A 27,610-nucleotide genomic window follows, 5' to 3' on the forward strand; every position below is an offset into this window, starting at 1 on the left:
TCCTAATGATTCCAATTTTTATTCCCATTCCTGTCTGAACCAAATAGACTATAGAATAGACCATTCCAACTGTGAACCAAAAGACTCGGAAAAACTAAAACAAGCTTCTCGTCCAATTAAGACCTACCCCATGTAAGTCTTCCCCATCCAAAAGCATGAGTAGCTTGGAATTCCTGTAACAATCCATTCAAGTCAGTCTTTTCTTCTCTTTTTTGGTAACTCAAGTTAATCTTTTCAAGTTAGTGAACAGCTCCTGACACTACCATCAAGTGCACTTAATCCGGATTCCCGACTCAATTACCAGAAACCATACTTCGAAATACCTAAACTCAAAATTTTAGGCCAAAGTTCAAGTTGTAAGAAATCAGTAATACTTCGGATTCAAAACTATATATTTCTTATTTTCTTTGTTCCTCTCAGTGTCAGGTGGAGGAACTCAATGTCATTCTGTAGCAGTCAACACAAATATACAACATAAGTTGCATTGGAAAATCTTCACAATATTTGCTTCGAACAACTCAACAGAACAACAAATGTATGTAGCACCCCAATCGGTTGTTGCAGCACCACCGTCCACCTTAGCTTGGCAAGATTGTACTTCACAGGGTTGATCAATAAAATCTGCAAATAGGGAAACCAAGAAGCAAAAGCTAGCTTCTTGCTTTTCTACAATCAAACATTTCAAGGACGCAACAGATACTTCTCACACATCAAGATCCTCCAGCTTGCATGGGGCCCCTCTGCTGTGTCATATATTACTGCATGCCAACCCATGGCTGTTGAAATCTCTTGAAGTTCATCTATAACAGACCTCAAGTCACGAATATAAACACGTCCACCTGGTCTTAGTATCCGATCCATCTCGAGCATGATAGTCGAGATATTGCATCTGTAACAAGTTTAAAATAAATATAAAATGTTAGAAGTCTAAAATTTTACCTTTCCAAAAAAAGAATGAAGCATCTGAAAAATAAATACAATAATGATGGAATGTGAAAGAAGCAATGAAGAGAGGGTTTTTCCATGTTAAGAGTGAAGCATGCAGGCAAACAACATTCAATAAGGGAGATGCCAATCAATACCTTTTCTGCTCAATGGAGAAAAGACCCGATGCATGCAACAGGTCATAAGTTCTTGGATATGTATCAAATGGCTCACACCTGATAAAGGAAGTTCCAATCAGCACAATAGGTCAAAATAACAAAATCCTGTGAAAGCACCAAAATGAACCAATGGAATAAAAATAAACACAAAAAACCTCATTCCATCGGTCTTTTCAATGTTTTAAAGCCCAGCCTGGAGGCTTAATCACTTTTCCCTCTGGGTTTGTAAATGGATCAGCTGCTTAACCATCTGGGCTGTTAGGTCATTGCGCAAGTCAATAGTTTTTTTTTTAATGGAAGGTTATATGTTGACCTAAATCGGAATTGCAGCCATCAGATTGACCAGCTGGGTCAATGGCAGGTTGAAAACATTGGTCTATTCTAGCATCATAACCAATCCAACAGTGTTCTTAGGTATTAAGTTTGAAAACCCATTTTGAATCCTGTCTGTTGGTGGCCATTGTCACCAAGGTCTCCTCTCGTGGAACTCTTTTTATTCTCTCTTCTTGATTTCTCTCTCACGCACACTGTTCTTCTGAGCTTTCAGTGATACAGAAATACACACAATTCGATCTTCGTCTCTGAATTGTATGCATTTATAGTATAAGATCTGTCTTTTGTTGTTGTTGTTGTTGTCGGGTGTGGGTAAACAGAAAATCAAAACGAAATGCCGGGTTTCTGATCTTGGTTTTGGGCGCCGTCTTCCTGCCGGCGGTGGTATTTTGTTGATTTCCGAAGCTCGAAAGAGCCTTTCTATGGACCAGAGAGTTGAGCTGAGTGAGTTTAGAGCTCGTGACAGGGTAAGGCACCGCTGAATCTTGCATGGTCGGATCGTTGATTTTCCCGTCAAGAGTACCTACAATCCGCCGGATGTAGCAACCATCAGTCCAGACTCCGGAGACTTGACCAAGCCAGACAGCCGTTGATGGGATTTTTGGGTTTCGGCAGCACGAACTGTGTCATTTCACAACTGTCCTAACGAGGAGTTGCACCAAAGGTGCTTGCTCATTGCCTGATAGGAGCTAATAGTGGTGGAGGATGGGGCAGAATTTTGGTGCATTGGCTTCCAAAGAGTTCAGGACCAAGGGATTTTAGGAGAAGATTTCCTTTGAGAGATTCGAATTTGTCTCTCTCCCCTTTTCAAATGTTACTACGGAGTAAAGATGGAAGGCGAGAAAGGATTCAGAGCAGTAGGAAGATGGAGGTCTGAGGTGTCGATCGAAGCCAAGACGTTCAAGTTCGAAGAGGAAAGGACCAAATGCAAGGTTGTACTGAAAATCAGAGAGAATAACAGGGCGACAGTGTTGGTGTCAAAGGAGGTTATAGCATGGATGAAAGGTTTCTATGGGGCTATCAACTCTGGTAAGGTGAATGGCTGGAAAAACTCCATGTCAGTTCCAGGCAAGAGATATGTAACAGAACTGAATAGAAACAAGAAGGGGTGGTTCGTCACTGTGGTGGAGTTTTTTGGAACAAATGGAAAACAAATGCTTTGTGTGCCAGAAGGGAGATTGCAGAAAGGGTGGATGGCTTTTGTGCAGGTGCTGCAGTCTTACCTTGTAGCTTCGGAAGAGAAGGGAGTGGATGGAGGGAAGGCAACTGGCCAAAATCTTGAAGACCAGAGTCAAAAAACTCAGGAGGAGGCAGCATTGATTGGTACCTCTGGGTATGTAGAAGTGCAAGGCCATTTGAGTCCTGAAATGGTGGTTGCTTGCTCTTCTATTCATCGAAGAATATTGGTAGGAGTGGGTAAGGAGGATTGGAAGAAAAGAATGGTGTTAGTGGCTGATAAAGGGGTGACAGATTGGAAGAAGGTTCTGAGTACAGTTGCAGGAGAGATAGGTGCTGAGAATGAAGCGATGCTGTTCCCTTTTGCGGAGACGAAAGCCGTGCTTGATGTAGGCAACAAGGAACTAAGCTTCAAAGCAGTTGTGGTGGATGGAGATCTGATACAGGTTCAGAACTGAAGCCCAATCTGCAATGAAGTCGAAGTTCAAGATGGGTGTGTTTGGCTGAAGCTAATAGGCCTTCCATTTTACCTATGGCGGGACCCTGTTCTTGAGTATAGTGCAGAGCCTGGGAGGTATTTTAGTGAAGGCTGATAGACGTAACCTGAGTGCAGTGGAGTTACAGGTTGCTGGTGTCAGACACGAGAACTTGCTGAGGTTCTTTGATATCTGTTTGGATGAAGCCCGGTACGTGGAGGGAAGAGGGAGGTCCTAAGGTTGAAGATGATGAGATGGCAGGGTGGTGGACACGTGGAGGGAAGAGGGAGGGTGGTGAAAAGGTGGAGCAGATGAAGGTTAAATCTGGGGTTACTGTGTCGGCTGGGGAAAACCAAACGATAGGCAACCTATTTAAGGAAATTAATTCAAATGGGTTTGAATTAAACAAAATTAAGGTGGGCTCTTCATCTTATGCTGACGTGACAAAGAAGCAGATTGCTTCTGGGAGTAGAATGGCTTGGTCCAAGCCGGTGAAGGTAGTGGGTGGGTCAGGTTGGGCGGCCTGAAGATTAAACCGGGACAAATTTGGAAGAGCCACGTGACAACTTAAAAAGTCACGTGGGTGGGTTGGGCGGGTTGGAAAGTGAATCGGGCCACTCATTTAAGGGCCCACGTGACAACTTAAGTGGTCACATGGGCGGGGCGGGCAGGCCTAATACCGAACACAGGTCTTTTTCGAATGACCCACGTGATAACTTAAGTTGTCACGTGGGTTGGGGTAAGGAGAGACAACATAGACCATTACTAGACAGTGAACTTGGTCTATCGTCGTCCCAAATGGCGAGAATGGATGGGGAACGCTCGCAGCAGCGGAAGCTGGAGAAGGGGAACTTTCAGTGGGTCCCCCGCAGGAACTGTGAGGAGGTTAGCTCCCTGCAATGCTCCTTAGATAGGCCAAATCCAAGATATGCAAGGGAAAGAGCAGAAGAGAGGGAAGAGGTGGATGAAGGCTGGGTGCAACGCAGTGAGGAAGATGAAGATTTGGACGAAAGCTCAGACGATGGTACCAGCGTGGGCAGTGTAAACGACGAAGGTGGCTATGCCGGAGGTGACATGGATGGGTGGAATATTGCAAGCTTATTTTAGGGTGAAGGTTGTAACCAGACTAATTCATCTCCAACACTCCAGAGTGTGCAAGGTACAACAGAAGGGGCAAATCGGGAGAACCTGAAGCAGAGCAAGAACACACCTCTTAGGGGTGATTCAGGGGTAGAGAGGAGAGATCACCAGAGTGACCAAAGGACAGAAGTACTTTCCAACCAACTCAAGGAGATAGACGTTTACCAACCTCTGGAACAAGAGAGGGAGGTCGGGAACAGTCCTTTTCCAACCTTTCCATCAATCCCAGGTAACAAAGTGAATTCGGTTTGTGCTACTAATGTGTCTCTTGTGTCTTTGGCTCCAGATTCCATCCTGGCGCCATGTACTGTAGCCCATGAATATGCAGCCAAGCTAGATGGTGGGTTATCCGAGGTAGTGGAGAAGGAAGTGAAGGACTGTGGGGAGGAGCGGGAAGGGAGGTATAGGAATGAAAAAGTGTGAGAAATCATTGAAAAAGTGTTTAGTGAAGTTGAAGGAATTCTGACTTGGAGGAGGGATGGGGAGGAAGGAAGAGGGGAGGGGTCAGTGGAGAGGAAGGAAAGGAAGGAGGGTAGAGTGGGAGAGGAATGTGGGGAGAGAACATGGCTGGAGGCAGGTAACAGGAGAGGGGGGATGGTTGGAGAGGAGAGAAGAGGGGTGGGACTAGAGGTGAGGAGGGAAGGGCAGGGGGCAGAGTTGGAGGGGAAAGTGCAAGAAGGATTGGGGTGGAGGATTCGGTGAAAGAGGACATGATAGCAGAATTTGTGGGGAAGATGAGGTGTGGGCTGGAAGATCTGAATGTGCTGAAAGAAGGTCTACAGAAGAGGAAGAAGGAGATAAAAACAAAGAAGAGGAAGCTGAGTGAAGTAGAGAGACTGAAAAGAGATGTAGAAGGGGATAAGAAGTTCGGGGCAACAGGAGATAGAAGAAAAGGGGGAAAGTAGTGGGTAGGTAGAGAGGGAGTCAAGAAAGAAGTGGAAATGAAGATACTTAGTTGGAACATGAGGGGAATAGGGAGTGCAAGAAAAAGAACAACAATAAAAGAGGTGATAAGGAGGTATGACCTAGATATTGTTCTGTTACAGGAGTCCAAGAGAATGGAGTTTAATAATAGTTGGGCAAGGAGTGTATGGAAAGCCAGGGGGATCAGCTGGGTGGTTGCTTCTTCATGGGGTGCTTCGGGGGGGATTGTAACAATGTGGAAGAGGGATGCAGTTGAAAGCCTAGAGGAGCTGATTGGGAAGTATTTGGTTTCCATGAAGTTTAAGCAGCAAGAGGATGGTTATGTATGGGTGCTCACAAATGTATATGGAACAAATGACTACAGAGAAAGAAAGGAGTTGTGGGAGGAATTGGCTGATGTTAGAGGACTGTGGGATGGGCCATGGTGTGTGGGTGGGGACTTTAATGTGACCAGATACTCGAAGGAAACCAATAAGATTAATCCGAGGGTGACAAAAAGCATGCGGAAGTTTAACAAGTTTGTGGATGTCTTTGAGCTTAAAGAGATTCCTTTAGCCCACAAAACATTTACATGGTCAAATCTCCAATCTAGTCCCATCTGCTCTAAGTTGGATAGATTCTTGTTCTCTTTGGATTGGGAAGAACATTGGGGAAATTTGGCTTCTAGAGCTCTCCCAAGGGTGACCTCGGATCATTGGCCCATAGTGATTTGTAGGGAGGAAAGAAGGAGTGGAGGACCCGCCCCATTTAGATTTGAAAACATGTGGTTACTCCACCCTGGGTTTACCAATAAAGTAAGGGAGTGGTGGTATGACTGTAACCCAATGGTGGATTGGGAGGGGATAAGATACCATAAGAAACTACAATTTGTGAAAGCAAAGGTTAAGGAGTGGAATCTTTTGGAGTTTGGAAGGTTAGAAAAAAGAAAGAAAACGCTGATGAACCAACTTGAAAACATTGACTCTAAAGAAGAAAGGGGAGAATTTGGAGAGGAAGATAAAGAACTCAGGAGAGGCTTGAGAAGACAGTTAGAGGATTGCCTGCATAAGGAGGAAATAAGCTAGAGGCAAAAATCTCGGTGTAAATGGTTGCAGGAGGGAGACAAAAACACTAGGTATTTTCACTCTTTGGCGGATGGAAGGAGAAGGAGGAACTTTATCTCCAAATTGGTAGTAGGTGGAGTTGAGTTAACACAACAAGAGGAGATAGGCGGGGCTTGTGTGGAGCACTTTAAATCCATTCTAAGAAGGCCGGTAAGTAAAAAGGTGTGGGTAGAAGGTTTGGATTGGCCAGATGTAGGGGTGGAGAACAGAAGAAGGTTGGAAAGTGTTAGAATAATGTTAAAATAACTTAGTTGCAGATGTTAGGGCCTGTTTGGCTAATTAAAGTGTTTTTTATTTCGTTTTTTTTATTTCTGTTATGTCTGTTATGGTACTCAGGGGCACAAGGGTCTTTTCCCTTGTTATTTCTGTCGCCCTATATATAGTAAAATAAACACTGGCACCGCCAGTACTGTTACATTGCAAACCTTCTCTCTTCTCTCCTCTTCTCTTCTCTTCTTCTTCTCTTCTCTTCTCTCCTCTTCCACTTATCTCTGGCCGGCTACACTGTCAAGATGGTATCAGAGCAGGAATGCTGATTAAAAGAGAGCAGATCGATCAACCCTACTATCAAGAGAAGATTGATCAACCCAAAGAACAGATCGAACAGACTAGCAGAAAAGAAATCTGATTTTGGACTACATAATAGCTACAACTGGTACAGTTCTCCCTATTTTTCTCTTCTTTACTCTCCTTGGTCATGTGCCGAGTGAAAACCCTATGAATTTGGGGCGGCTGAATGCTGTCGAACCTGTGTAACCCTAGTTTTCTTGGATCGTGTGATCCTGTTCATGTGTTAAGACAATTGTAGGTCAATGATGACCTGTCTTCTCAATGGTTTGAGTTGACTATAAGTAAGAAGGATCTCTCCTGCTGATTAGTGGCTGTTAGACATTCTGGAATTCTGGTAGGTGGGGACTGATAAAACTATACAGGTCTGAAATCTGCCGAATATTACCTCAGTTTTTGTCTGGAATTTGGTACTGTTTGTGCTCAATCTGGTTGGTAAACCCGAGTGTGTGGGTGTGAACTGAGTGGAGCATTGTTTTGTGGAGTAAGGAGGGGTCCTAAGTCCGGTGTTTGGGACTGATTAACTGCTTGACCATGTCGACTGAGAATTCTGCTACTTCAGAGATCTCAGGGAGCCACAATGGAGTGAATGGGGGAATGAATATGAGCTTTCCCATGGCTGTCATTTTCTTTGATGGTATGAATTACCTTGAGTGGTCTAGGGGGATAAAACTCTACATCACTGCTAGGGGGCGAATAGGATACATCAATGGGAGAGTAAAGGAACCGAAGTATGGAAGTGCTGAGCATGATAGGTGGAACCAAGAGAACAGTATGGTGATGTCTTGGATCTTGGTTTCAATGCTGCCACGAGTAAGGAAGTCTTTTATGTGGGCTGAAACTGCTTGTGAGATATGGGAACAAGCGAAGTCCACTTATTCAGAACAGAAACACTATGCCAAGATATATCAACTACAAGCTGAATCTTCTACTTGCAAGCAGGGGGAGAGGAGTCTCTCGATGTACTATTCTGATTTGGCATCAATATGGAAAGAACTTGATCACTATCAGAATGTGAATTGGAAGTGTGATGAAGATGCAAAGGCCTATAAGTCACTTGTATCACAGCAACGCGTGTTTGCCTTCCTCCTAGGGCTGAATTCATGTATGTTTCAGGATTTGACCTCGGGGAAGACAATTGGAAGAGGAAGCATGGTGGATGGTCTCTACGTGTTGGAGAATAATGCTGGTCTAGTGGCGACTGAGTCCACAAGTTCGTCGAGTGAGAGTCAGGCCTATTTATGGCATAGTCGTTTAGGTCATCTTTCTTTTGAGTCGTTAAAAGTTATGTTCCTAAAGTTGTTTGAGTCCTTGTCAGTGAATCAGTTACAGTGTCTAACTTGTCAGTTGAGTAAGCATCGTAGAAGTTCTTTACCTTTAAGAAATAAAAGATCTGAATTTCCACTTCATATTGTTTATTCTGATGTTTGGGGCCCTGTTACTCTACCTACTGTGGTTGGCTATAAGTATTTTGTTACTTTGATTGATGATTATTCTCGATACACTTGGGTTTACCCTATGCGATCTCAAGATGAAGTGCCACAAATTGTGAAAGATTTTCAGTGCATGATGTTCACTCAGTTCCAAACGAAAATTTATATTTTCCAATCGGACAATGCAAAGGAATATTTCCATAGTGATCTCACGAAGTTCTTTGCTTCGAGTAGGTCACTTCAGCGAAGCTCTTGTGCCAGGACACCCCAACAAAATGGTGTGGCTGAACGAAAAAACCGTCACCTTCTCGAAGTTGTTCGTGGCTTGCTGATTCATATGAATGTGCCAAAACAGTTCTGGATGGATGCAGTATTGTGTGTGACATATATCATCAATCGCATGCCCTCTCGGCTACTAGAGTATAAGGCCCCACATCAGCTCTTGTTCCCTACAGCCCCACTGTCCACCATTCCAATGCGTGTTTTTGGGTGTCGTTGTTTTGTCCACAACCTGTCACCTACTCGTGGTAAACTTGACCCTCGGGCTATTCCTTGTGTTTTTCTTGGTTACCCTTCATCTCAAAAGGGGTATCGTTGCTATGATCCCATTGCCCGCAAGTACTATGTTTCCATTGATGTCTCATTCTTTGAGAGTCAACCGTTCTTCTCGGTCCTCCTCAAGGGGAGAGTAGGGTTGAGGAGAAACAGGCGACGACTCAGATTCAACTACCTCCTTTACCCGATCCTCCTCCGTTCCGGGTTTTCCATCGTCGCCATAAGAGCCAGCAGAGTTCAAGAGCCGTGGAGCCAGACACTATACAACCAACATCATCGGATTCACCCGAGGTAGATCCGTCTCATCAGCCAGGTACACTTGCTCCCATTGCTCCTTTAAATGTTGATTCACCTGTCCCCAATGATCTTAATATTCCTATTGCTAAGAGAAAGGGTGTTAGATCTTGTACCACTAATCATCCTATCTCCAACTTTGTGTCCTATGAGCATGTTTCACCTTCGTACCGTGCCTTTCTCTCTTCTGTGGATAGTGTCCCCATCCCTAAGACCGTGGCAGAAGCTTTGTCAAAACCTGAATGGACAGATGCAATGCAGGAAGAAATTGATGCCTTACACAAAAATGGTACGTGGGAGTTAGTAGATCTTCCTGAGGGGAAGGAACCAGTGGGGTGCAAGTGGGTGTTCACAGTGAAACACAAAGCTAATGGAACTGTTGAAAGGTACAAGGCTAGACTGGTAGCAAGAGGCTTCACACAGGTATATGGAGTGGACTATGTAGAGACTTTTGCTCCAGTAGCAAAGATGAACTCTATCCGGATTCTCCTTTCCTTGGCAGCAAATCTTGACTGAGATCTTCACCAATTGGACATCAAGAATGCCTTCTTGAATGGTGACTTGGAAGAGGAAGTGTACATGACCCAACCCCCAGGGTTCTGTGCCAAAGGTAGTGAACAAAAGGTGTGCAGGTTAAAAAAAGTCCCTATATGGGTTGAAACAATCACCTCGGGCTTTGTTTAGTAAGTTCCATTTAGCAGTCCAACAGATGGGATTCAAACAATGCCAGTCAGATCATACCCTGTTTGTAAAAAGAGGTGAAGGTAAAATTGCAGCTCTTATTGTGTATGTGGATGACATAGTGATCACAGGAGATTGGGAGGCTGAAATCCAGAGACTAAAAAAATTCTTAGCCACTAAATTTGAGGTGAAGGATCTAGGCCCCTTACGATACTTTCTTGGAATTGAAGTTGCCCGCTCTCACAAGGGCATCTTTATTTCCCGGCGGAAGTATGTACTAGATCTACTAGAAGATACAGGCAAGTTGGGGGTAAAACCATCTGATTCACCTATTGAACCTAATCACCATCTGGGAGACAGTCAGGGAGAGTTTTTGAAAGATGTAAAGATGTTCCAGAGACTCGTGGGGAGACTTCTGTATTTGTCTATGACCAGGCCTGATATTGCCTATGCAGTGGGTGTCCTTAATCAATTCATGCACAGCCCGAGGACAACTCACTTTGAGGCTGCAGAGAGGATCTTGAGATATCTCAAGAAGTTTCCTGGAGCTGGTTTGTTGTTCTAGAAACACAGTCACTTAAAAGTGGAAGTATATACTGATGCAGATTGGGCAGGAGCAGTCAATGACCAAAAGTCTACCAGTGGTTATTGTGCCTTTGTAGGAGGAAACCTTGTCACATGGAGAAGCAAAAAACAAAGTGTGGTGGCTAGATCCAGTGCTGAAGCAGAGTATAGAGCGATGGCTCATGGGGTTGCGGAAATCATGTGGATAAGAAATCTGTTAGGTGAACTGGGTTTCGCAGTAAGCAATCCTACGTCACTCTACTGTGACAATAAAGCTGCCATCAATATTGCTGCTAATCCAGTTCTACATGATAGGACGAAACACATTGAAGTGGACAAGCATTTTATCAGAGAGAAACTTGAAAGTGGAGAAGTATGCACACCATATGTCAGCTCGGAAGAGCAACTTGCAGATATCTTCACCAAAGGTCTTCATCATGTGCGGCACAAAGATTTGTGTGACAAGTTGGGCATGATTGACATCTATGCTCCAACTTGAGGGAGAGTGTTAGAATAATGTTAAAATAACTTAGTTGCAGATGTTAGGGCCTGTTTGCTAATTAAAGTTTTTTTTTTATTTCGTTTTTTTTATTTCTATTATGTCTGTTATTGTACTCAAGGGCACAAGGGTCTTTTCCCTTGCAAACCTTCTCTCTTCTCTCCTCTCTTCTCTTCTCTTCTTCTTCTCTTCTCTTCTCTCCTCTTCCACTTATCTCTAGCCGGCTACACTGTCAAGAGAAAGAATATTTGATTTGGAAGAGATTAGGGAGGTTGTGTTTTCTATGGATAGAACAAAAGCTCCAGGGCCGGATGGGTTCACGGAATTATCAATCTGGGTGTGAACTCTACATTTATAGCTCTGATTCCAAAAAAGAAAGATGCCTCCCACCCGAAGGACTTTAGGCCAATTAGCTTGGTTAATAGCCTGTACAAGATCATTGCTAAGGTGTTGTCATTGAGGTTGAAGGAGGTTTTGCCAGACATCATTGCACAAAATCAAGGAGCTTTTGTGAGTGGAAGACAAATCACTAATCAAATCTTAATTGCTAATGAGAGTGTGGAGAACTTTAAGAAGGCTAAAAAGAAGGGAGTGGTCTGTAAGTTGGACTTGGAAAAGGCTTATGACTTGGTGGATTGGGAATTCTTGAGGAAAGTTTTGATCAAATTTGGGTTTGGTGGTAGATGGTGCAATTGGATCATGGGCTATGTCCGGAATTGTCATTATTCAGTGCTAGTGAATGGGACAGTGGCAGAGTTCTTTCTAGCCAGTAGGGGTATAAGACAAGGAGACCCTCTCTCTCCTTTCTTGTTCATACTAATTGTGGAGGTCCTGGGGAAATTGATTCACAGAGTAGACTCGAGGGGTCTCATTAGAGGTTGGAGAGTCGGGAGGACGGAAACCCCCCTCACTCACTTACAGTTTGCTGATGACACGATTCTATTCTGTGAAAGTGGCAATGTGAGCTTTATCAGGAACTTGAAGTTGGTGATACAACTGTTTGAGCAAATGTCTAACTTGAAGGTGAACTTTGGGAAAAGTTGTGTAGCAGGGGTGAATATGGAGGAGAGAGAGACCAGGGAGAGTGCAGAAGTGTCGGGGTGTGAAGTGTCAGGGTGGCCATTGAATTACTTAGGGTTACCATTAGGTGACAACCCTATGAAGGAGAACTTTTGGAACCCGGTGATGGAAAGGTTTGAAAAAAGATTGGTCTCTTGGAAAAAGAATTACCTCTCTCTTGGTGGAAGAGTTACACTGATTAAGGCCACGCTTGCTAATTTACCCATCTACTTCCTATCTGTGTTCAAAATCCCAGTGAAGGTATCTAACAGGTTGGAGAAGTTGATGAGAGACTTCTTGTAGGAGCCGGGAGAGGAGAAGAGGGATCATAGAATCAACTGGGAGGTAGTGTCTAGGAGTAAAATTTGGGGTGGTTTGGGGCTCGAGAATGTTAGAAGAAGGAATATGGCTCTTCTAGGGAAGTGGTTGTGGAGGTTCCCCTTGGAGAAGGAGAAGCTATGGGCTAGAATAGTGGCAAGTATACATGGGCTGGAGCACAATGGTTGGGATGCTGGAATCAAAGATAGGACCACAAGCTTTTCTCCTTGGAAAGCCATTCACGATCTGCTTCCATTATTCTCCCCCAATATCAGGTATGATCCAAATTCCGGTAACTCCATAAAATTCTGGGAACAAACTTGGGTGGGGAATGCGCCTCTAAAGGATTAGTTTCCTTCTTTGTATGCTCTATCTGATCTTAAAAATGAGCCAGTTTCATCCTTCATTACCCTGTCCTCTTCCAATTCTGGGCTTGGGTGGAATTTGGGTCTCAGAAGGGCCTTGAGGGATTCAGATTTTGCTAATATTTCGAGCCTTCTTAAACTTCTTGATAATGTTGTCTTAGACCCCACAAGGGCGGACTCTAGAATTTGGACCCCTACCTCCACTGGCTTCTTTTCTTGTGCTTCCTTTTTCAAAGTCCTAAGCCAGTCCACCAGTCCTGTAACCCCCCTTTCCCTGTTGATGAGGTTTGGTGCAGAGCAATCCCTCCCAAGGTTGGTAGTTTTTGTTGGGAAGTCTATCTGGAAAGATTCAACATTGGTGATCTACTCCAAAAGAAGCGATCCAATACTTGCTTGCCACCCCATTGGTGTGTTCTATGTAAAGTGGATGGGGAGACTGGTTTTCACCTACTGGTGTCTTGCCATTTTGCGAGGTCAATTTGGGAATGGGCTTTTTCCCTCTTTGGGTGTAGATGGAACCCTCCATCAAATCTGTAGGGCCCTTTTTTCCCCTTCTATCTTCAGGTGGCGTAGGAAAAGGGGAAGGACTATGTGGAGAGGTTTGAGGACTGCAGTATGTTGGACAATATGGGAAGAAAGAAACTTCAGGATATTCTCAACGACTGAGAGAGGGATAGAAGAACTAAAGGCTATCATTCATTTTAGGGTTGTACAGTGGCTGAAATCTTTGGAACTATTCACAGGTTACACAGTGGATGACATGTTGAGGAAGTGGGGTGAAATAGCAAAGTGCACACAGACCAAGTCAGTAATGAGTGTGTCTTGGACACCTCCACCTGTTGGGTTCATGAAATTAAATTTTGATGGGAGTAGTAGGGGGAACCCTAGACAATCAGGGATTGGGGGTGTCTTTAGGGATGAGAATGGGGTCATTTTTGCCATTGCTGAGATCTTTGCAGTTATGGAAGGAGTCCAGAAAGCCAAGGAGATGAACATCAAAAAACTCTTAATTGAAGGGGATTTGGAGGTGGTGATAGGGTGGCTGAATGCAGACAGCAATGGTTTATGGAGGTACAGTAATCGGAAGAGGAAATTTAAGTGGCTGGTGCGGGAGATGGAAGTTAAAATGTGCTGGGTCAAAAGATCAGCCAATTCTCTAGCTGATGGTTTAGCTAAACAAGGGGCAGAAAGGGATTCAATGTTTTGGGCTAAGTTGTAATTTTTTGTCTCTACCTATTCTTTTGTTTTCTTGATTGTACTTGGAAGATAAGTGTGTTTGTCTTCCTTATGTAACCTCTTTGGTGAATTAATGAAATTGTTATTGATAAAAAAAAAGTCTGAAAACCCAAATCTTTAGACAATCTAAATGCATGCCTTGAATAGGCGCCAAAACCAACAAATTGTCTCTGAATGCACCACTATATCTATAGAACAGCAATCTTATCATTGAATAAATTTGGTCAACAACATACTATGGAGTATTAGGAAATGAAAAACTAAAACATGTTTTCTCATTTATTCTTATATTAGGCTTTCTGAATTCTGACCATCAGCTTTCTACTTTTTTTTTGTCATTTTGTTAACCTGATACCAGAGAATCTGCTGATATCATAAGGCTAAAAAACTACAAAACCATAGAATAAGTTGCTGAAAGAAAATTTGTCCCAAGAGAACTTCAATATGTGTTATAAAGCCCATGAGTGTTTGTGTGTATCATTTGGACAAGTGTAATGTAAAGAATTTGAGAGTCAATTTGAAATGACAATCCCAAAAACCTCCCTCAGACTCTCAGAGGTCTCCATATTTTAAGCATCCCGGATACTTGTTACAGAACTAGAATCTTCATAGTTTCTGAATTAGATCCTAGACAACTGGGACTTTTCATAGTATCCCACCTAGATGTAGATTTTCTGTCCAGTTGATTTCTCCATAACTAAGGGATCTAGGATAGTTTCATGGAGGTGGGGCTGGGGGGACTGCTAGCTCCTCAATCATAGATAATTCCCTGGAAATAAAATGGCTCTTGTGCACCTGCATCTTAGAAGCTATCATAGACCCAGAAATTCCTGGTAGCTTTTCCATATGTATCGTTTAATAGTTTCATGATCACTATGCTGAAGTTTATTAGAAAAAGGAACTGCACTGTTCTTATTTGATTTACAGTGTTAGGGAAAAGGACTTTGCAATATAGTAGCCGGAAAATAGTGCACCTGCCATGTGTTACCCAACATATGGAAGGTTGCAGCCTTGCAGGAAGAGAATTTTTTTCAGTATGCCCTCTCTTCTTCACTCTATGGAGCTACATATAAGTAGGAATTTATCTCTTGCACGCAGAAAAGATATAATGAAGGGATAGTTTCATTGTCCTGTTCACTGTGAAGGAAATGTTGACTTATGGCCTCAAATTATAATATGATTAGACAAATTTGCTAACACTGTCACAATATTTTTTTCTTTGTGATAATTGGTGTTCTTTCACCATTTTCTTCATTTTTCTCCTTTATACATTAGGTAATGGCCCCTTATATTTTTCTTACAAAATAATTCCTTAGGGGGGAAAATCACAGGATAATATATACCAACCACAACAATCCTAGTTTCTAATGAGAACATAACTATTATCAATTATGAGCCATTCATCAACAAAATTAGATAGCAATATGCATTTTGATCCAGAAAGCACCACGTAGTCATAGAGCAGCACACTAGAACTGAAAGGAAGAATATTTTAAAGCCAATAAGTAGAATGTGCATACCAATCATGCATGACTCCTATGAATCCACGGTCATAAATAACAGACAAGGTATTAGGCCCACTAGCAGGAACAACATTCATCACCCAACAATCAATCTCTAGATCATGTAATGCTGCCGCAAACCTGAAATGAATTCCACATTCAACCAAACATTAAAAAATAAGAGCAATTGATATTCATCTTTCTTGATAGAAGAAATAAGTAACAAAAAACTTTACCTATCTTGATAGAATAAATAAGAACCAAATATAATGCTTCACCTTTTCTCAAAAGAAAAAATAGTACCAAAAAATGTGAAATACTTCACAAGTGATATAGAAAGAAAATTAATATACTAAGTCCATACCCTCCAAACCCAGCTCGCATGTCCATCACATTCCGTAGCTTTAATGTCTTCCAATGGTAAGCACGAACATAGCTCTCTATTATATCATACCAATATCTTGATTCAGCCCTAAATAACTCCTTTCTGGATATATAAGCATCAAGTTCTATGCTCTGGAGCCTATCTGGTGGATAATGCAGGCGAGCAGGCCATGAAGTAACATTAGCTCCATATCCATTCTCAGGTAGTTGGGTTATACATGCTTTAAGACCAACATACCTGCAAGAGGCATGACAAAAGTGGCAGCTTTGTTAAACCATTTTCTTTCATGTGCACACACAAGAGAGAGAAATAGAGACTTTTTTCTAGACAGAGAGAGAGAGTTACAATGTAAATGGTAACAATAATCATGTAAGCAGATAGAGTTACAATTGAGGAACAAGAAACTGAAATCAAGGTAGCGCATTGAGATAATGCATAACTAGATGGATCCAAATCTCCTAATCAACAAATGAAAAATCCAACTCTCCTAAAAAGGGTGAGGAAAAGACAAGAAAACAAACCCTCAAACAAAAACAAGCCGAAAGATACAATCAGTACAAATCAACAACCGACCATGGGAGAGAAGTCACACTTCTCCACCCTGCCCCTGGCAATATTATCAGCCAAAGAGTTGGCTGGCCTTAGATTTCATCTGAACAAGATGTTCATTCTGGAAGCTGAGGATTTTGGCTTGTCTGATGTGAGAATTTAAGATCCAGGAGTCATAAGAACCTTTGTGCAGTCAACTGATAACAACTTTAGAATCACTTTGTCATCCAACCTCTAAAATCCCAGTTAAAGCATCAATCTAAGACCCTGTGGCAATGCCAAAATCTCTTCTCTAATCTAATTGCAGAACCAAACTTCCTGAGTAAACAAAACCTTCTTTGTTAATACGGAAAACCCTACACAGAAACTTGAAAAATACAAAATCCACTATGCACCATTTTTTTATTTTTTTCTACATCTACTTCTATTATTGAAAGGTGAGTCTCTTCTGTTTACAAGGAACCTTCTACGGAGATTCATGCTTTTCCAAATTGATTACAGACTACCATGCTCTTCTATCCCATAAGAGGTGCTGGAAGTCATTTTGGTGGCACAAGAGGAGGGACAAGTAGAAGTTCACAATACTTTATGGATTTTCTCTGACATCAGTCCATGCAAATGATTCCACAAAACAGATAAAGAGTTCGGCCCTATTGCAAAAAGATTAAGCTATCTCATGGGATGAGAGAGGGAAAAGTATATTTTAAACAAAATTACAAATACACCCAAGTTTGAAGGGGTGGATCCACATATAAGGAAACAAGAATACCCACAGGTGTCAAACCTACAGGGTTAATTGACTATTGCAAATGTTAGATAGAGATAAGGAAAATGATCCATAAGGGATGGCATGGTTCAGGAGAATTTGATCCCAGTGTCAGTATTGTCCTTGTCCTTGATCTTTCTCCAATAGCTAGAGCACAGTATATGATCTTAGTGAAAAGTGGTGTATCTCAGGAAGGCTTTCTATTTCCTAAGCCTCTGGAGAAGGAAGTATATAGTGCCATTGATATTCTTGAAAACAAGATTTCAGTATACAAATGGTCTAGTGGCAGAAGTAAATGGGAGGAGACGATGTTGCATGGAGCCAAACTTTGGAAGGCAAACCAGACTAATGGTCCCAATCTTTCAGATGAAGGATTCAATTAACTCTCTCCAAATCACTTTATCGAGAATATTATTTGTTAATTAAATTTACATATATCAGAAAATAACAGATCCTTGCCCAACGTTGAAGGAGTGGACCTAACCTTGGCATTTTTTGCACAAAATGGCTGCTCTCAGAGTTGAACCAGTATTATCATTCTTGCTAGCCTGAGATTTTACCATTACACCAAGCAATGGCCCATACATATATCATAAAATATTTAATAAAAATAAATAAAAATCAAAATAATTCATAACTTGATTATGCATTAAAGTGTCCAGCAATTCTCTCTTATGTGTTCTGCACTAAAGAATGGATCAATGGGGTAGAACCTTGTAGAATAAGAGTAAACAGAGGAAGAAGAAGAATTTGTTATATTATTCATCAATCTCGTATGTATATATACAAGTTACAAATTCTATGTTAGGAAAGAAGACTAATCAAATTCCTACAAATCAGTCCTACAATCAAGGTAAATCATGTATCCCTAGTATTTACTTCCTATTTTAGTTATATAGTCTATAACATCATATCTCCCTAGTATTTACTTCCTATTTTAATTATACAGTCTGTAACATCTTCCTATTTTAATTATACAGTCTGTAACACTCCCCCTCAAGCTGGAGTATAGATATTAATCATGCCCAGCTTGTTACAAAGATAATCAATCCTAACCCCATTAAGAGCCTTCGTGAAGATATCTCCCAGTTGTTCTCCTGTTTTCACATAACCTGTGGAAATCAAACCTTGCTGAATCTTTTCATGAACGAAATGGCAATCAATCTCGATATGCTTAGTTCGTTCATGAAAAACAGGATTAGATGCAATGTGAAGAGCAGCTTGGTTATCACACCACAACTTGGCTAGTACTGAAGTTTTAAGACCTACTTCAGTTAGAAGCTGATATATCCACATTATTTCACACACAGACTTGGCCATAGCTCTATATTCCGATTCTGCACTTGAACGTGAGACAATATTCTGCTTCTTGCTTTTCCATGAAACTAGATTCCCTCCAACAAATACACAATAGCCTGAAGTAGACCTTCGATCTTCCTTGGATCCTGCCCAGTCAGCATCTGAAAAACATTCAATTCTAGTATGACCATGATTGCCATACAAAATTCCTCACCCAGGTGCTCCTTTTAAGTAGCACAAAATTTGTTCTACAGCTGTCCAATGATTAACTGTTGGAGAGGACATGTACTGACTCACCACACTAACTGAATACGCAATATCTAGACGAGTTACAATAAGATAATTCAACTTTCCAACCAATCTTCTATATCTCTCAGGATCTTCAAATAATTCACCATCTTTTGTGAGCTACAAGTTAGGAACCATTGGAGTGCTACATGGTTTAGCTCCCAACTTTCCCGTCTCAGACAACAAGTCAAGTACATATTTCCTTTGAGATAAGAATATTCCCTTCTTGCTTCTTGTTACCTCAACACCCAAGAAGTATTTCAACATTCCCAAATCTTTGGTATGAAATTGAGTGTGGAGAAAGGATTTAAGGGATAAAATCCCTGTAGTATCACTCCCTGTAATGACAATATCATCCACATACACAACTAACAAAATGATGCCGGCAGCAGAGTGCTTGAAGAAAACAGAATGATCAGACTTACTTTTCTTCATACCAAAATTCTCGACTGCCTGACTAAACTTTCCAAACCAGGTGCGAGGACTCTGCTTCAACCCGTATAGAGACTTATGAAGATAGCAAACTTTCCCATACTCCCCCTGAGCAACAAAGCTAGGCGGTTGCTCCATATAAACTTCTTCTTGAAGATCCCCATGAAGAAAAGCATTCTTGATGTCTAACTGATGAAGGGGTCAATTATAAGTAGCAGACATAGAAATAAACAACCTGACAGAAGTAAGTTTAGCAACAGGAGAAAAGGTATCAGAATAATCCACTCCACAAGTCTGAGCATATCCTTTAGCAACAAGACGGGCTTTCAATCGGGCAATGGACCCATCAGGATTGACTTTAACTGTAAACACCCATTTACACCCAATAGTCTTCTTATTTGCAGGTAAATTTACCAAGGTCCAAGTACCATTGTCCTCTAAAGCATTCATCTCCTCAATCATAGCATTACGCCATCCAGGGTGAGAAAGGGCTTCTTTAACAGTCTTAGGAACAGAGATAGAATCAAGAGATGCAATAAAAGAACAAGAAGAGGACGACAAATGATTATAAGACACAAATGAAGATATTGGATAAGTACACTTACGCTTACCTTTACGAAGAGCAATAGGAAGATCATCATTAGAGACTGGTTCTGATGACGAAGGAACAGGATCAGTTGAGACTAGATCTGCCGACGAAGGAGCTGGTGCAGGACATGGATCCGGAGGGGTTGGTCGCCGAGAATAAACCTGTATTGTAGGTGGCTTAGGCCTGGCAGGAGCAGATTCAATAGGATGTGAACCAGATGATGTGACAATATAGATTAACAAATCATCATCCTCCCCCTGACTTGAATGAGGAGTAGATGGAAAGAAAGGTGTATCTTCTAGGAAATTAACATCACCTGACACAAGATATCTGTGAAGAGTAGGACAATAACATCTATACCCTTTTTGAACACGAGAATACCCAAGAAAAACACACTTCAAAGATTTTGGATCTAGTTTGGTAACCTGAGGACGAACATCCCGAACAAAGCATGTACACCCAAATACCCTAGGCTCAATAGGAAACAGTGTTCTATTTGGAAACAGAACATGATAAGGAGTCTTACCCTGAAGGACAGATGAAGACGTACGGTTAATCAAAAAACATGTTGTGGAAACTGCATCAACCCAGAAAGGTTTAGGAACCTTCATTTGAAATAACAAAGCTCTTGCAGTTTCAAGAAGGTGTCTATTTTTCCGTTCAGCAACCCCATTTTGAGATGGTGTATCCATACAAGAAGTTTGATGAAGAATGCCATGCTGAAGCATGTAAGTTTGAAAGGATTCTGACAAGCACTCCTTAGCATTATCACTTCTCAATATTTGTACAGAAACATTAAATTGAGTTTTAACTTCAGCACAGAAAGCAAAAAAATGAGAAAACACCTCAAAACGATTTTTCATTAAATATAACCATGTCATACGAGAGTAATCATCAACAAAAGTAACAAAATACTTAAACCCAGTTTTGGACTCAACTGGACACGGACCCCAAACATCTGAATGGACTAATTCAAAAGGAGCACTAGCTCGTTTATTGACTCTAGGACTCGAACTAAGACGATGGTGTTTAGCAAACTGACAAGACACAATTTAATGACGACAAATTCTAAAATTGAGGACAAATTTGCTTTAACACATGGAGAAAGGGGTGGTCCAACCGACAATGTGCTTCAAAAGGGGTTACAACTCCAGAACAGGCTATGGATCTTGGAACTTGTGTATCAAGGATGTAGAGACCTCCAGACTCATGTCCCTTACCAATAATCTTCTTTGTCGTAAGATCCTGAAATAAACAATAATCAGGAAAAAATGAGACAACAATTAAGGGTACGAGTGAGTTTGCTAATAGAAATTAAATTAAATGATAACTAAGGTAAACTAAGAACATATGACAAAGGAAGTGATGGTGTTGGACTAATTATGCCAGACCCAATAACACAAGATGTTGACCCATCTGCTAAAGTAACAGGAGAGGTAGATTTATGTGACTGAAAGGTAGAAAACAGACTTGAATTACCTGTCATATGATCTGTAGCTCCAGAATCAATGACCCATTTTGAAGAGGAGGAAACAAGACATGTATTGGGTTTACCTTACTCGATGATGGCAGTAACAGGAGTAGATTGAAGTTTCAATGATTCTTGGAAATGAGCAAATTTGGCATATTCATCTGCAGATATCATAACAAACTTCTCAGAAGTATCCGTGGTGGATGCAATATGGGCTGACTGAGTTTTCTTATTCTGCAACTTCCTGCAATCCCGCTTCATATGTCCTGGCTTATGACAGTAATGACACACTCTCTCTCCTAACTCCTGTCCACGAGTATTAGTATTCCTGTCATAGTTACTTGACCTACCACTACCACTCCTGTATTGTTGTCTCCCTGATTCAGATGTATTATTGCGGCTGACAAGGGCACTACTAGGCTGAACAGGTGGAGAACATTCTGTACAAAGGACCCTACTGAAAGCATCTTGTAGAGAAGAGATCTCTGAACTGGAAAGAATCTGAGATTTAGCAGTCTCAAATTCAGAAGGTAGGCCAGCTAAAAAACTCATAACAACCATTTTTTCTCGTTGAGCTTGTTGAACAGTCACATCAGTACTAAACGGAAGCAACATATTAAGTTCTTCATATGTTTTCTTGAAATCCATGAAATAGCTTGTGAGAGATCTATCGCCTTTGTTCGCCCTGTAAAAGGCTTTGCACACATCATAAATGCGGGAAATATTCCCCTTTTCGGAGTACAAGAACTCTAGATAGTTCATTAATTCCTTAACAAATCCACAGTGAGTGACTAAACCAACCACCTCACTTTCAATGGAGTTGCGTATCTACAAGAACAAACGGGCATCCTTCCTCAACCAAGACTTTCTCGAGTCATCATTAGGAGGGTCATCAGTCAAATGGTTATTCATAGCAATACTCAACAAATATAGTTGAACAGTTTTACTCCAATCCAGATAATTAGAGCCATTAAGCTTATGCTCAGTTATTTTTGACATCACTGGAATAACATCCGACATAACTACTTATTTCTTGTCTGCCATAATCTCAAAATTCAAATAAACAGAATATTTTGAACACCGAAAATCAACAGAGCACACCTGTTGAAAACACCGGAATGGATATGCACGTAACAAAGCACAAATATGTGCTATACAGGACGAGGCGAGCCAAAAGACAACGACCGAAAAAATTTTCCAGCGACAGATGCGCCTCCACGTGTCGGCGCGTGTGACTGTGGCAGAATCTTCAGGCGGTGCGTGAGACACACGCACAGGGCTGCTGACTGTCGAACTTTGCAGAGACTAGATGCTCTGACTGCTCCAAGGAGGTGACCCGAAAAACCTAGAAATTTTCCTCTACCTACTGTTTACTTAAAAAAAAAAAAAAACAAAAGGGCTGGCAGAGACTAGATGCTCTGATACCATGTAGAATAAGAGTAAACAGAGGAAGAAGAAGAATTTATTATATTATTCATCAATCTCGTATGTATATATACAAGTTACAAATTCTATGTTAGGAAAGAATATATTAGGAAAGAAGACTAATCAAATTCCTACAAATCAGTCCTACAATCAAGGTAAATCATATCTCCCTAGTATTTACTTCCTATTTTAGTTATACAGTCTGTAACATCATATCTCCCTAGTATTTACTTCCTATTTTAATTATACAGTCTGTAACAAACCTTAAACATCAGGAGTTGATTCCTAATTTAGTATTTTCATTCTAGTGTTACAAATATTCTTCTCCTATGCATTCACAAAAACATACAAATTTATGCTATAGGAGATACCAAACATTATCAGGGTTGTCGCTGGGATCACATAGTGGTGGTTGGGCTCCAACATCACGACTGATATAGCAGCTATTGTTTAAAGGCTTCCGCCATATGGCAATATATCCCTTCTTCTTCACAAGTTCCCAACAAAGGCGTAAAGTAAGGTCCTCCATCTCTGTACATAAATAAACCAAAATATTGATTACTTGTAGCATAGACAGGGTTACTCTGAAAGTCATTATCATGGAATTGGAAAGCTGAATGCATTTAGTAAATTCTTCCTGTTGCGATCCTTTTACATGTAGTTTCAACTATTGCCATTGGCAACATAGAGAAGTTATACAAATGGAGGGGGAGGATGAGGAGAAAGGGGTGGACCGTGGACACAAACAATAAAATGATAATCATGGACTCCACAGCTCCATTAAAGTATTAAACTACCATAGTGAAAAATGCAAGCTTCCTCAAAATGCAACCTTACAATCAGCATTGTCAATGATAAGTTCCCAAAAGCTTGACAGCATATGTTTGGCTAGCTACCTTTCCATTGTTCTTGTAGGTTCTCTTCATGTTTATAAACAGGTTGTGCTGCCCAAGCAAAGTATCCTCCAGCTCTTAGCATCCTGTTGACCTCAAGAAGTAAAATTCCATCTTCACAACAAACAGGAAAAAAGGAAGCATGATCAACACCAAAAAGAAAAGATATGCCAATCAAGCATTCAACAGAGACAAACATACAACGTATATGCATATATAGATGTGTCTATGGAGGTATTCATGCAACTTTCATACTTATGGCTGTGTCTAAATGGTGCTGTAAATTTGTCAATTATAAGACTTTAAAATAACAAAAGTGATTTGAACTTCAAATGTGAAATAAACAAACTGTACCATCTCGGGTCCAATTAATTCTACATCTTGAACAGTGTATCAAGTCAAAAGCCTGGCTGGGATACAACAAACGATGGGTTGCAAAAGCAGCCACCATAGCAGGAACACCACGCTCTAAAGCAAATTGAATCTGATTTTCATGAACATCTTTTGGTGCTATGGACAGAGTGGTCACATTACGTGCAAGAAGAAAAGCACCAAAGCTAGCTACTCCACAACCAATATCCAAGGCAACTCGGGTATGACGACCAAATGCAATATCAGGAACCATCTGAATAGAGAAGATGACAAATGATGTCACGCAGGAAGACAGTCATAAATGAGTACATATCTGTCTCCTAATAAATCTGAAATTTGAAAGAGACACACCTGTGAAATCTGATCCAAATACTGATCTGCCCCATGGATAAACTGTGTTCCACCTCCTGGAAATTTAAACTTATCATTCTCTTTCAATATCCAATTTTGACCTCCTTTATCATCGACCAAACGGGTATGTGGTACATTACTGAACCAAACCTGTAATTATATTCCCAAGTTTATAAAGAAAGTGTCTTTGTACCAAATGGTCAAAAATGAAGATGCAAGAAATAGTGAAAACAACTTTTTCACAGTCATTCACAGGAAATGGATTGACTAACTTAACAACTGGTTAAAGACATGAAAAAAAAAACTAATTTAAGACAGGGGCCTGGGAAATGTTGACTAACAAATTAGCTCATGGTGATAGATGGTTCAAATTGAATGTTTTGGAAGATATGAGATGGTTGATAGGATAAAAAGGGAATGGAATGTGGAAAGTTAGACAGTTAGACTTCCTGAATCCTAACTAAACCAATGAATGAAGTTTTAAAATAAAATGCAGCATTTTCTGAAGAAAAAGACAAAAACAGAAACTGCCTGACTTGGAAGGTTGAGAAACCTGTAAAACAAGATTACTTTCCACATATAGCAAGAAGTTCCTACTAGAGGAACTAATATTATTTGCAGAACAATATGATGGGTTTTTCATGCTTATCAATGATTCTTAAATGGATATTAACACAAAGAAAGAAATGGCAAAAGCCCAATTTTGATTAGAAATAAAACACAGATTCACTTGAAACTTTAGTTAACCAAAATGCAGATAGTGTTTCCTAGTTTATTTTAAAATTTGGTTATCACAAACAACAAAGCTTCTGGTTGGTCTACCTTAGGTATATGTATATTTGTATATGTTTTTGTCATACTAACTGTAATATAATTTCCTATAGGCTGCTTTTGGTAGAGGTGTAAAGTCGATGTATTTATTACATCGCTCTCTCTCTCTCTCTTCTCCTTCTCTCTCGCTTGCTCGCTCTCTATCTCTCTTCTCCTTCTTCTTCTTCTTCTTCTCTCTCTCTCTCTCTCTCTCCTAACAGCAGGTGGTGTCTATCGGCGGCACCGGAGCAAATCCAGATGGGCATTCTCCAACGGGGTTTGATTGGGGGAACTTGGAGGCCGATTCAGGTGGGTGTTCTCTGCTTGGGCGTTCTCCTTCACCGCCACCACCTCCAACGGGGTTTGATTGGGGGAACTTGGAGGCCAATTCAGATGGGCGTTCTCTGCTTCTGGGCATTTTGCTCCTCCATGGCTGCAGCATCTCGTCATTCCTGGGCGTTTTTCTCCCATTGGTGGCTCTGTCTTTTTGCCCCTTTCTCTCTTCCGAGCTTCTGAGAAGGGAGATCTTTACACCCCGGTTCCGCCCCTCTCTCTCTCTCTCTCTCTCCCTCCCTCTCTGATAAATCTCCCGCTGCAACAAGATATAACCAAACAGGACGAGTGTAAATGGGCACAATGGCCGGTCCATATTTTACACTCACACCGAACCATCATTTCTCAACTTCATCGGTGTAAAAGTGCATTTACACCGGAAACAAATGCAGCCTTATTGAAAACTCACCGTTTTTTGTCCATTAAATTTCATCTTACATCCTTTAATATAGATGGTTCATGCTTCAATCTTAATATTGTTTTGGAAAAGAAAAGGCACAAATTACAAGAAAAAAATGAGAGAGATCTATAACTAGAAGCTGATCACAATTTAATAAATAAATTGTGAAGAACAAACACTTGACTGTAAATTGATCACACATTGCAAGAAGACTTTCTTTATCTGTAAACTCATGGTTAAAGACCAACTTGTACTTGAATGAATATCACAATTTATTTTTCTTTGATATTTGCAGGACTTAAGTCCAACCTTGTCCAACATACTTTGCACCTTCAGGCCAAAATTTTCTCTCCATTACCTTATTTTCTTCTCTGGCAAGTGCATTTTTTATCAAGTGTAAGACGGGCTACCAATATACAAGAGTACTATAACATAAGGTGAGGGGACTGCATCTTCAGACTCCATGCATTAAAGAAACACCGGAAACGAAGCAATCAATCATATGGCTTTTGAAATAAAACATTAATTTCTATTTATTTCTTTTTTCACATTCTTTTGGCATGCTTATAAATTCTAATTATTTTTCCAACAAAGTTATACAGCAACAGTTGTTTCACATGCAACAAGAAAAGTGTGAATGCAAATTCACAGCTCTGAGATTACAGACAAATGCTGGACTGAAACTTTTGTAGAAAACAGGGGTAAGTCCAATAACTAGACCTAGAGCATAACTAAGAGAACTCCCTCACTGGCTTCGGCAAATCTATCGTTTCGCTTCAGTATGGAGAACAGTAAAATGTTAGAAAGCTAAAACATTAGAGCTTGCATAACAAGCAATTTAGTTGCAAGATCATATTATTGACTACAATTGAAGTAATTGAACACCAGAACAATCTCGAAATGTGATCTACCAATTGAAAGGGAAATGTATGATTTGTACCACATCTCTGCTCTTCGGCCACGGAATGGGAATCTTGTAATCCTTAGGCGCAGGAACCAAACAATTCAAACCCTTCCCCTCCCCAGGACAATGCCGTTCATACTTCTCCCCTTTCTCTGTCGAATTCAACTTCTGAATCTCCTCTACGTTATCTAAACAAGGTATATACTCCGTCATACTCTCCGGACACAGCTCAAATCTCTCAATCTTAAGCTTAACCTTAACTTCTCCGCTGCTGCCACCATTTCCATCATCCCCCCTCCCATCCTGTCGACTCAAATTGCCCAAACTCTGAATCAACTCCGGATCAAATTCACCTACCTCAAATTCCTCCGACATCGTCCCAGTCTCATCCAAAATCCCCGTTTTATCCACCGCAGCCGGTGGTGGTGGCGGCGGCAACGTCAATGTCGGTAGCAGTGGTGGTGGCAGAGGAGGATTCGTCGTCTCTAAAGTTTGATTGGGTGTGATAGAAGCAAGACCAAACGTTTTGTTGGCGTTGGGAGAAAGAGCCACAGATGGGGTTTGAGCAACAACAGGGTTTTGCTGGTGGGAGCTGAAGTAGATGAGCTGTTGGTACCCATCTGAGTAGTGCCTTCCGAGGTAAAACAGAGCAAAGGAAATGAGAGCGAAAGCTGAGACCTTCGTGAAAAAAGAAGCTCTCAGGAATTCCGGGATGTTAAAGCCTTTCATGGCTTCATGAACCCTTCTTCCAGAGAAGTAGCAGAAGAATTAGAGAGTGCTTGTTCAGAAGAAAGTTTAGAATATTTTCTGATCTCTTTAAATCCAAAGTTTTGTTTGTGTGAGAAAGAAAACTAGCAGAAGAATTAGAGAGTGCTCGTTAATATGGCTGTCGAAACTTGAAAGGTGGCGAGCTAGAACTGATCTCGTTATCGGTTGCAGAGACCAGAGAGTACTTTGCGCAAGCTCTGTGCGGTGGACTGTGGATGAAACGGGAAATTCCAGTAGAGACAACGAT

At 41.1% G+C, this 27,610-nt stretch overlaps 1 protein-coding gene across 1 annotated transcript; it reads right to left on the reverse strand.

The window, feature by feature from the left end:
- Nucleotides 1–374: 374 nt before the first annotated feature.
- On the reverse strand, nt 375–27,610 carry LOC104606687 (putative methyltransferase PMT12). Its single transcript, XM_010272011.2, has 9 exons — nt 26,632–27,610; nt 24,149–24,298; nt 23,780–24,050; nt 23,429–23,539; nt 22,904–23,063; nt 15,693–15,950; nt 15,347–15,469; nt 1,083–1,160; nt 375–889 (listed from the first exon to the last, which is right to left on the reverse strand). The coding sequence occupies exons 1-9, from the start codon at nt 27,322–27,324 to the stop codon at nt 682–684; spliced, it is 2,052 nt and encodes a 683-aa protein (XP_010270313.1). The 5' UTR covers nt 27,325–27,610; the 3' UTR covers nt 375–681.

This window comes from Nelumbo nucifera, chromosome 5, assembly GCF_055504915.1.
Source record: "Nelumbo nucifera cultivar China Antique chromosome 5, China Antique-T2T, whole genome shotgun sequence".
Taxonomy (NCBI): domain Eukaryota; kingdom Viridiplantae; phylum Streptophyta; class Magnoliopsida; order Proteales; family Nelumbonaceae; genus Nelumbo; species Nelumbo nucifera.

Coding starts and splice junctions, on each gene's coding strand:
- LOC104606687 (XM_010272011.2), bottom strand. CDS start 27,324: ATGAAAGGCTTTAACATCCCGGAATTCCTGAGAGCTTCTTTTTTCACG. Junction 15,951..22,903: donor GACAACCCTGATAATGTTTG/GTATCTCCTATA, acceptor TGCCTCTTGCAG/GTATGTTGGTCTTAAAGCAT. Junction 15,470..15,692: donor ATGCGAGCTGGGTTTGGAGG/GTATGGACTTAG, acceptor AATTCATTTCAG/GTTTGCGGCAGCATTACATG.